The sequence below is a fragment of the Haliaeetus leucocephalus genome, unplaced genomic scaffold, assembly GCF_000737465.1.
Source record: "Haliaeetus leucocephalus isolate CR32 unplaced genomic scaffold, Haliaeetus_leucocephalus-4.0 Scaffold147, whole genome shotgun sequence".
NCBI classification, from domain to species: domain Eukaryota; kingdom Metazoa; phylum Chordata; class Aves; order Accipitriformes; family Accipitridae; genus Haliaeetus; species Haliaeetus leucocephalus.
Window position 1 is genome coordinate 1,457,454 of NW_010972583.1, and position 11,357 is coordinate 1,468,810.

General features: G+C 42.0%; 1 protein-coding gene across 2 annotated transcripts in view; it reads right to left on the reverse strand.

Annotated features, from left to right (window-relative positions):
* Positions 1-11,357, reverse strand: part of LRRC7 (leucine rich repeat containing 7) — a 102,093-nt gene that overhangs the window by 18,870 nt on the left and 71,866 nt on the right. For both annotated transcript variants that reach the window (XM_010561505.1, XM_010561504.1), the window contains 4 exons: positions 6,083-6,194; positions 5,680-5,860; positions 3,019-4,696; positions 1,076-1,225 (listed from right to left, as the gene is read on the reverse strand). In XM_010561505.1, coding sequence (XP_010559807.1) covers positions 1,076-1,225; positions 3,019-4,696; positions 5,680-5,860; positions 6,083-6,194 — 2,121 coding nt within the window. The remainder of the gene's footprint in view (positions 1-1,075; positions 1,226-3,018; positions 4,697-5,679; positions 5,861-6,082; positions 6,195-11,357) is intronic.

An 11,357-nucleotide genomic window follows, 5' to 3' on the forward strand; every position in this document is an offset into this window, starting at 1 on the left:
TTGCTGCCATTAAATTATCTTATTCTTCTAAACAGGCTTGGATCTAAACTCTTAAATCGGTCACTGGAACCCTCCTTTGGGAATTTCTGGCCAGTGCTGACTCCGGAGCCCTGGCCAGGGATTGCCCAGGAGGGTGCCAGCTGGCCTGGGCCAAACCATGCCTGAGGCCAGTCCAGCAATTAACAGTGCAGATGATCACATTTCAGCGCCTGGATCTGTGCTCTGTTACCCTTTAATTACTCACAGAGATGTTGCTAATTTGTACCAACAGCTACCGATGCTAATGCAGTAAGACACTTAACGATGCTCGTCACTTCTAGCACTGCAGTAGCCCCCTGTCATTACACGCAATCCCACCAGTGCGACCGCTTTCAAGTATCTGCAACTGGCTGCTGCTGTGACTCCGGTGTGGCCATACGTGACGCAGAGTAAGGTCTCAGCATCTCCTCTCTGATACTCTGAAAATACTTCAGCAATGTCCCTCCCTGGCTTGTCATATGTGCTTTTCCCATCAAACATTTGTTTGTATATAATTTTGTACGTATGTACTTATCAACAATATATCGTTAATAGCTGTAAAATAAACAGTAAAAACTGAGAAAATTATTTTCTTTCTACAGGCATCACTCAACAAAAGTTTAAAATTAGTTTAGGTGTGGTAGGCATGTACTCAAAACTCATCCACTATTACAGCATACCCAATTAATGTTCCAATATTAAAGTCCCTGTCTCTTGGAGCCTATTTAAATGCATATCAAACATTTCTACATTAATTTTTCTAAGATCAGTCACAAACCAAAACACATTCTCCATTTCTGCGCACAGATTAAGTCATTGAGAAAATGATCACATCAGTCTGTAACACGAGAGCAGAAAGCAGTAATGACAGCCATGTGAGCTACTTAATCCAAAAAGCAAGATTATTGAGTAGGAAAACTGTATTTCTATCATCTTTGCTTTTTGGATTGTGTATCGTATAAGCATGAATAATAGGCAAAAGCTAAACCAGGAAAAAGCAAGGAGTATTATTAATTTATTTTGTAATGCTGGTATATGCTGGCTATCCCATACTTACTTTCGGTAGAGGTAGCTCTTGAAGCATTTGGTTTTCAAATTTAGATTTAGTCTGCAAGTTTAAAGTCATGCTTCTGCCGGCATGCATTGCTGAAAAACCTCCAGAGTGCAGCATGCCAAGGCTAACTGTGTTGTGTTTGTAAGCAGCGGTCTGAGTAGAGGAAACAACCACGTGACAGGATATGAACACACATGCTCATTGAATTAAGTATCACACATATATGGTTAATTTCACAAAGTTTTAGTTTAAGCAAACAAACAGTACCAAGAAATAAATAGCTTCTTGATGCATGCACTGGGTCACACGGAAGCAAATACATTGCTAGTTATACATAAAATGGATACCATAAAAGACTTCAACGCTGACAGCAGATGAAATATGTTGTTATCTGTAGTTTGAAAATTGCAGTCTATAACATGGTACAAGTCTTTATTTTGCAAATATGGCCAAATTTTGGTACGTCTACGCAACCACGGATGGGCCAGAAAATGTGTACCTAGCGTAAAAGAGCACCAAAGGCAGAGAAAAAAAAAACCCTACAGAAGAAGGCTCTGCACCATCTTATGAGCTTTGTGACCACTCCCTGGCTAGCAGCTGCCCACAAGGGACAAGCTTTGGCTGGGCCCAGCACAGCAGGTACGCAGGTCCTGCACCGACCGGCATCTCACCGGCCGTGGGCAGACAGGCAGCGTCTTCTGGCGCAGCTGCTGCACTGCAGTGCCCAGGCGTTCTCATCAGCAAAATCTCCCCCGGACAGCCCAGCTTCTTAGAGCTTTGCTTACGGTAAGTTGCAAACAACTCAAAACTAGCTCGCTGGCACCTGCAGGGATTACTATGAACTCAATTTAAGTAGATAAAATCACCAGTGTCAGCTTTCCATGAGTTTAAGTATTTCTTAAGCAAATGTACATTGTAAACTAAGTGTAAAGATATTTCTTAAACAAACAACATCGGGGAAGTGTTTATTTCCACCAGAAACGTCTCTACTTGGGGTGCACTATTTTGCCTAGGTATTAGGTATTTTCCAATCAGTTTAGCACAACACAAGGAAAATAGCTGAAGTAAGGAAAAAGCTTCAGCCTTCAAGCCAGTTTTTAAAGTTTACCCATTTGATCCTTAATGATATTTTAATATGCGTCACATCCAAGCAACTGGAAGGTATTGAATATATTAACACCAAACTCACGAGTGTCTAGTGTAAAATAGGTATATGGAGACATTTTGAAACTAACTGATGCATTTCATGACAGTAATTTTTCACAACCACTTCAGATTATGAAGTAAATTCGATTCATGAAGTAGGTCATTAGTCAAGATCATGATTGAAATCATGCACTATGGTACTTGTACTGTTTTGTATAGAAGGCAAGTAAGCATAACTTCCTACAGCTAAAAGGAGTAATAATCATATTCCTTGTTAAAAACAGTGGCAGTGTATATTCAGAGATATTTTTCAGAGTTAAAAGATACCTTTAAATCCTCTCCACTAACAGTGATATGAAAGCTAAAATACATTATTTTACTTTTTATCTGTGATGTTTTTCTTTGTTGCCTTTTACTGCAAAGATGTATCCAGCATCTTTTAATGCTCTCAAATCATTACTGAAGTGGTGGACTTCAGCAGCACGTTCACATCTGTTGATAGGGAGAGATTTTTATGTTTTTTATTATTTCAGACAGTGCTGCAGCAGTTACTACATTAGTGAAGTGCACCGTGGTGCGTTATTCGTGCAGAGACTCTTTATCACTCTCATTTACCCGGGAACCCCTCACTCCAGCTGCTTTTGAGCCCCCCCCAGACCCCTTTGCGGGTGGGTTCCTCTGACACCAATGCAGGAATTTCATTACTGGGAATTCTGGTGGTTACCACTGTACGTGCAAATAGTTTGACATACCGAAACACACAACTAAAGGCATTAATTGCAGAGAAATGCCAAACATACCCTGTCTAACCTTCTAGCTTCTATATGTCTAAGTAGCTGTTGTCTCCAGTCAGCGGGCATTTTAGCACAGCTCTCATTTCCCTTCACAGGGGTAGGCCTTGTCTTTATATCACTGTTATCGGAAGGCTTGTCGCCATAGTTACCCAAGTTATAGTCTGATGGTATCTTTTCCAGCAGAGCTGCCATTGTAGGCCTCGCTGAAACCGGCCTGGTTTGGGATGTGCCGTAACTCTCTGTACTGTAGCTTCTTGCAGACAACGGCCTCCTTTGTGTAAGGTTTTTAACTGGAAAGCTTCCAGTCTGGGCTTTCACTTCCTGGTAGGAAGGATGCTCGTCTTCGTACCTGCCGTTCCTCTTGAGGAACTGAGACTCAGAGACCGAGATGCTGCTCTGGCGCTCCACAGCTCCTCGGTACGGAGGCCTGCCATACCTGTCGCTCGGGGGCAGCTCGTGGGGCTCACTGACTCTCCTGAACATGGACATCTCGGTGGAACTGGCCAACGAATCCGCTCTCCTCAGGAACCCCGTCCGAGACCCCTGGCTCGCAAAGGGGGCACCAACCGCCTCCTCGTTCACCGACGGCTGGGAGAAGGAGAACATGTGCTCCACGGGGGGGTAGCCGCGGTAAGCCCTCGGGCTGACCAGATCCTGGGGCAGGTTTTTACTCTGCTGGGGAATGTACTCGGGGTTGAGCTGGAAAGGCGGCGGTAGTCTCTTCTCCGCTGTGACCTCCACTGCTCCCTGTGGGTTGAAGCTTTGGTCGAACTGGTAGACTTTCTTCGTGACGGATGACTTCTGCTGCGGCTGCACCTTGACGCTGCCGTAGGTCAGCAGCTCGTCGTCCAGCATGGGGACCGACTGGCTGCGGGACATGCTCAGCATGCCGTGCTCTGGGCCCAGGAGCTTGTCCACCCTCTCGTGGGTTCCTACAGTATCATTACCAGATGCATAGTTTTCTAAAGGTATATTATACACTTTGTATGTACCAATGTCTATCTCATCGATACTTTGTGACTTCTTAAATTTGTTAGTTTTTAAATCCCTCATCATCGGAGAAAGCCGCTCTGTACTCTTGCTGATTGAAACAACGCTTTTGGAAGGATCTGGGCGACAGTGGATATGGGAAAAGACATTTGTGAGACTTCTGTTAGCATTTGAATCATGATATTCCCATGCTATTCCTGGGGTGAAAGTGCTAGTCATTTCAGGAGACTCTTTGACATGATCTTTTCGCTCAGGCAAAGGGCTGGTGGTGGGGGTGCTTTCCAGTTTGGAAGGAAAAGCTGTCCTGTCTTCAAAAGGACTAGGGGTTCGGGTCCAATTTTGCCAAGGATTGGGAGGAGGCACTTCAGATTCGTGTGTGTTTCTGAGCGTCGGCTGCTCCAGCTCCAGGGGAATGCCAACTATCCTGTCTTGTCTAATCAACGGCCTGCGTCCATGTGCAGATGTGCTTCTGGATTTCGTGCTCAGGAGGGGGTTAGCACTAGGATTCTCCACCGTGCTCTCCTCTGCAACAAACCCTGTGTTATCGTAGTGTGAGCTGTCATTCCAGCTGTCGGCGAACGTTTCGCTCAGCGGGCGCCTGTCGGTGCGCTGTGGCAGGTTCCCCACCGGCGCAGATTCCCGTTGGCTCAGCAATGGCTTTGTTTCAAGGGGCTGTGGAAATGACTGTGCCAACCTGCAAAACCAAACCAAAACGGAACAAGATAAAGTGCCCTCTATTAGAGCACAAAAGCAGTCATCAGAAAGACACAATTATAAAGCAATTTAATATTCTCCCATCTATACTCTGCCTTGGGGATTGTACTACGAGATGTCCACTTTGTGCCACTGGTTTGGCATGAATGGCTGCAGCAGTTTTTTGCACTGGAGTACAGATTCTGTAAGTACGTACACAGAGAAACTGAGAAGTCAGTCAAAAGTCCACGGTGGCTCAATGTCATGTTCATATAAATCCAGCTGAACATATTTTCCTGCTTTAAAAATAATATTTTATGAGTGCAAGGGAAGCTTCTTTACAGTTACATTGGGTTTTTTTTAAACAAAAATACCAGATTCAGTTTGTGCGTGTTCTCGCCACCAAGATTTTATGCATCTCCAGTGAGCAGGCTCCAGCTTCTTTTTAATGGGGACGAGCCTGTGGATGGAACTACTTTAGGTGACTTATGGCAGGAATAGACAGGGCAAGGTGTTCCTGGTATGGCGCGAGAGTGTTTTCAGGTTGCTGATGGCTAACGTGAATTACAACTTCCAAAAGTAACTGTGTTGCTCTTGGAGGTCCAGGGCAGAGTGAGGCTCAGGACAGCAATAATATGAGAGACATAACACTCTGCTATCTATGCTAAACTACAGGCAGCTGGAGCTCAGGGCCATGCAGAGCAGAATTATTGCAGCTCAATTACTAGGCGCTTTTAATGCATGGTTATAGCACATAGCTGAAAAAACAGCTGTAGAATTACAGACATTTATAGAGTATGAATGGGTGGCCAACTTTGCACAGCCTGGGCTTTGAATAGCTATGTACACCTCTGCAAAACTGGAGTAAAAATGTTGTATTTTTTTAATTGAATGCCTTAACAGATAGCATACGATCACTTTGAATGCATATGACAACATAAACCAAAAGGCAACCAGAAGCTATGTTAAGAAAGATGATCACACCTGTTCCCCCACAAAGAGTTATTCACTGCTTCTTTAGCCGTTGTCTGCAAGGACCCCATTTTAACATGCGCGTTGGAGGACCCTGAGGAAGCCTGGGAAGGGGAATAGTCTGAGTAAGTGCCTGAGGAAACGCTGTTATTCAGACAATGGATCTTATCTGCTTCAGACTCATCTGTCGATTCTGAAAACAAAACACAGCAAATGTTTTCAGGACGTGGTATTTGAAAACTAAACTCCAGAAAAATACATTTTTAAATTGATACTATGGATATATATACATGTGCACAAATATGCATGTAATATGTTTCAAAATCAGACTGAAGTGTAGAACATCTTAAGTAATGTGTCTATCTGTGTACATTACATATGCTTTCATCTAAAAGGTTGTAAGTCAAGTTAGTACCTTTCTTGTCTTTACCCAGAAGAACAAGTTTGGGTGGGTACAACGGAGTCTCTGGCATGGAAGGACGAAGTTCCCCTATCCTCATCTCACTGGCAGGATGTCCAAAGGCATCCTGAGGAATATAATAATGTAGAGTAAACATAGGAAACAGAATCCACTTCAAACTGCAATGAACAAACATTTCACCGCCTTCTTTCCATGAATGTGACAACACACCAAAACCCCACCATACGGTAGCGTGTTTAATCATGCTGATTTGTCAACTAAAAATTCTAATTAGTCCTACATTATAAAAATTATGTTGATGTGTTCATTCTGAAAATGTGGACAAAACAGATGGAACTTGCACGATACATCAAGGCCACGTAAACATTTTTGATGAAGGTCACAAAAATGCAAGCTACCAGTAGAAATAAATAAAAATGTAGAATAAACAATTACTTCTTATTTCAGGAGTAAGTATTCCTCATTCATTTATTCATGGCACTAGTCCTTTGACAGATTCAACTGTCCATATAGCTATATTTAATTAATATGACTTTGTCTCTAAAGAATTTTTTGCTAAATTAAAATGATTCAGATTTCATAAACTTCTCATTGAGAGTTCAGCAAATCTTGACCTTCAAAGACTGCCCTGCAAAACTGTTTTGCTGTTCTAGCCGGCAACAGAACATATACTGAAAATAACACGAGTTAGAAAGTGGAAAGAAAGTGAGATGTAGACTTAGAAAGAGCTATTTTAAATTAGGGCATTTAAATTAGGCTCATAGGATAGTTAGAAGGGAATGAAGCCACAAACGGAATCCATGGCATTTCACATCCCTGGAAGAAATTCAGAAACGAGAAAGATGCTGACCTGAAGATAGGAGTCTTGGGGAGATAGGGTAGGGGATGACACTTACTGGAGGAATGATACTGGTAACCCTGCCCTCAGGAGGGGACTTAAGGAAAGGGAGCTGGAAGAAAGAGCACTATGGGAAAGCCACTTTGTGGGTGTTGTTGCACAGGCTCAGGGAAATGTAATGGAAAGGGAACTGGGGGAGATGGGCATGGCAACACTGGAAAGTTGTGCTAAGGCCAGTCAAGATCCTTGTGGGGAGGGGTACAGAAACACACATCATCTCAGAAGTGAGAGGATGAGCTGTGATTTCATAAAGAGGATGGAAACTGGAGAAGGAGAGTATCTAGTAAAAAAGAGGAAGCTTTGGAGAGGTATTAAGAGAAAATCAATAATTAGTAGTATAAATGAGGAAGGAAATGGTTAGGAGAAATATATTGATGAGGGAACTTACACTAATGGAGACACTATGAGGATCTGTGTACCCTGACATTTTGTTGTTAAAGGTACTCCAGTGATTTTGCAGAGTGAAGTCAATAAAGGAAAGAGACGTAATATTTAGAGAAACTATTTAAAATGGGAGTACCAAAACCAAAACCACATTCTTAAAATGTAAAATGCTACAATATTTTTAAAATTTACTTGCTTTTACTTGTAAGGACAAAATTTTCAGAGGTTTACTCTCCATTAACTACTTTTTGTACTAACAGTGGAAACAGACATTTGTAGAAGCATTTGCCATGTGATTTATCCTTGAAGAATATATTTGTACAACAGATATTATAACCCTTCTGCATTTGGTGTTCTACAGGAGGTAGTACCATACCAGAACAGCAAAGAACAGGTATCTTCAAAACCCCTTTAATTAACCCCCTCGGCACTAACATTTAAGCAAATATAGCTACATACTGATTCTTACATGGTGTAATGTATTCAAGACTTTAAACTACTTTCACATGCAGACATCCCTTGTCGTTTATGGTAGTTCTCACATAGCAGTAGTGATGTACATACAACTTGAAGCTAACAATAGTGCAACAGCATTTTTCCAGTGCAGCACAATCATCTTCTAGTGCAGTGTAACAAACTTATGCAAAACAATTTTTTGAGAAATCAAAAAGTGCATAGCATTCACAGAGTGTGAAATTCTCCACCTTTGAAGCATGGTGCATGTTAAGTTTCTTCTTGTACCTCTGAGCTTTTTGTATGCTCCTCTTTCTCCTTCCTGTCTGGGATTTCCAGAGCTGATTTCTGAGTGTTGTCTGTATCAGACAGGTGACTCTTTTGGAATTCTTTATTTTCTCTATCTTGAACCTAGAATCCCAATATTGTGCCATGAAACTTCCAAAATTTATACGCTTAAAATAAAACTACTTGCTGTGAGATAGGAAGAACCAGCAGTTCCATTTTTGACAGAATGATGAACACAGGTTTTTGTCAGGTGCATGTTACATGAAGTTTTCTATGTTATATTCTTTTTTTCTTTTTAGCCCCTAGTCCAGCTATTCCAACAAAAATCAATACACTTTTGAAAGAGCTAGTCTGGCATTTGTGAATATGCCATGAGAGTGAAATATATTGTAAAAAACCGAAGTTATATTCCATTTAATTCTACTCTGTTTAATAGGTCCTTTTTTCTTACAAGCCCAAGAACAAAAAGGTAACTGATAGGAAAAAAAAAAGTATTATTAATAGGACCAATTGCAAGAACAAAGGGAAGAGATAAATGCAATTGTGTTGTGTCAGAACTTATTCCTCAGGACTAACCAGAGAAAGATATAGGTAGAGGACAGACGAATATGGTGAGCTGTTTCCCAAGAGAAAATACATGGTAAAACCCATTAAAATAAGTGGGAAAGAAAAATATCACCAATTATTCATGCTGACAACATAAGAACATTAAATTATAATCTGGAGGGAGAGAATTTTTAAAATAACCTAACTCCTAGAGTCTGCTTGCAAAGAATGTAAAACCTCCGAATAGAGCAGACCGGGACTCTGGGCAGACACAGCACACACAAGGCAGAGGAATGCGTGACCATCAATGATAGATCTATTCCAGAGGAACAACTATGTATATGTAGAGGGTTGGCAGCACTTCTAAGCTGGAGAAGGCTAGGTCAATCTGAAGAATGACAAACTGGCTATAAAGAACTGGAGAAGCATAGAAATAAAGGGATTAAGGCAAATGTTACTCAGCCCAGATTTTACTAAAACTTTAATGAAAAAAAAAAGATCACAGAAAGTCTAGGAACAAATGCAACCAGATAGCTATCAGAATATCCCTAGATACAAACAAGACTACCTGAGGCATAGGCTTCTTTCCTGAGAACCATAGTTAGTGGTGCAGTTTTGTAACAAAGCCTCACTGAGCCACCTATCCACATTACAGTCTCTGCACAGAAAATGGCAGTACTTCCACCTCTCAGCCCTGTATGTCGATAGTTTCAAAGTCCCACTAAATAGTCTTCTCCAGACAAAAATCACAAAACAAATTCTATCTGAAGCTCAGCATGTAAAAGGCAGTCACAGCTCTGAATATTTTGCTGTCTAAGCTAGCAATTAGCAGACTATTCTAAACAAAATTCAGCCACCAATCCAGGAATGCACTAAGAGTCACCCCAAAACATGGGATTATTCCAGAAGAAAGCAGGGTGGAGGATCTTTCTAAATCTCTCTCACTCTTCTGGCTGCAGTGGTAGCTTCCAGAAAGGCCAGTTTCAGTAGCCATTAGATCTGAATGTTGTCTGAAACAGGATGTTAATACAAGATATAACTGAACCAGTGGAAGGAAAACTTCTGAATGCAGATATGGAATCTGAAAATGGGAGAATGAAGGAAAGTCAATACAATTCCTACCTGCAGAAGTGATACAGCAGCCAGCACAACGTTACGGCACTAATGAAATGAGCTCTCACCTTTTCAGTTCCAGCAGGCAATCTCAGACATATGATAGAGCTTTAAAAGCAGACATAAGTACATGAGGAACAGCGTGGGGCAGAGGTAGTTTTTGGGACTCCACCTGGAAAGACGTAGTAGATCCTGGAATAAAGTTGTCGTCTGCAGGTAGGGCATAATGATTGTTTCTGCCTTGTGTCTCTTTGCCTTGCAGTCCAGTGGACGGGCAAGCAGTTGAAGGAATGCACACATTAACCTTGCCTATTCAGGGGCTCAGAAACACAGCCAAGGGGATGCATCCAAGAACTGACCAGAACTACCTATCACCAAAGAAATCAAAGTTACAGATCCCCAGTCTACAAAGATGTATTTTAGAATGAAAATTTCCATTTCGAGTAGATTAATCTCATATGGTTAAGCCTGTTAGCTGACATGGTCAGGATTCTGCAAAGATAAACTGCAGATCCTTATCCAACCAGTCATCAGTCATGTACTGCAGAGGCTGGGAGACCTTCTAACATCATCCTCAGTTATAAACCATGGAGAGGCTCTTGTCCAGCTCTGTACATGGTCTTCCACGCGAGGACAGAAGTCTCAGTACTGCCCTGAGTTACGACACCCTGATACGTGAATTGCACTCTCTGTGCTCTCCCACCTCTGGAGGAAACAAGCTTCTGTTGCTCTCTATCTAGATGGATATGCACCCAATTGCATACATCTCACCAAGGTTGCTGCCAACAGAGAGTGTCTCAGGCCTTTTTCAAAAAAGTTCCTTCATGGTCCATCAAACATAAACCAGGCTTACATGCCCCGTGTATATGAGATTGTACAGAGTGCCATGTCCAGACATGTAATACTGCACCTCCTGAGTCCTCATGCAGGTGGGGACAGACAGAGCAGTAGCCTCCAAGGGTCAAGCCACATCCAGGGCAGATATTATGGAAGGTAGGTTTTATCTTGGAGGCAGCCCTGAATAATGCCCCTCCAATCCAGACACTTAGATAAGGTCAGGCAGAAGTCAAAGTAACTCAAAATGAACTTTAAGACATTTGACATCCTATCTGAAGAAAGGTCTCTTGTGAGTCAGACCTCCAGATGAGTAAATCATTACCTCCTTTCTCCTTTGACAAGAAGGTACCAAGGTCAATACCTCAGTAAAGATCTTCTGTGCCATGGAGAAACCAAAAACTCTTTAATGAAGATATTTCTGACTCCTGGTAAAATATAGGTAATTCTGTTGCAAAGAGCTTATCAAGGTATGGGCTTGAAGCAGATACAAACCAAAGATCTTTACCATATATTCCTCTCCCAATCAGGAGACTATCATTGTGCATCTCATTAGTGGAAAAAAGCTCCTACAACAGACACGTCAACTGAATCAATTGAAGCCAGGCATCCTGGGGGACATAAAAGTGTGTAAGTTTTCCTGGAAAGGCAAGATGATCTTTTAAGACAGTCTCTGAAACTTGCATGAAAAACGAAACAAAAAGAACACTCTTCTCTACCCCCCCAACTCCGCCCCCCCCCCCCCCCACACCC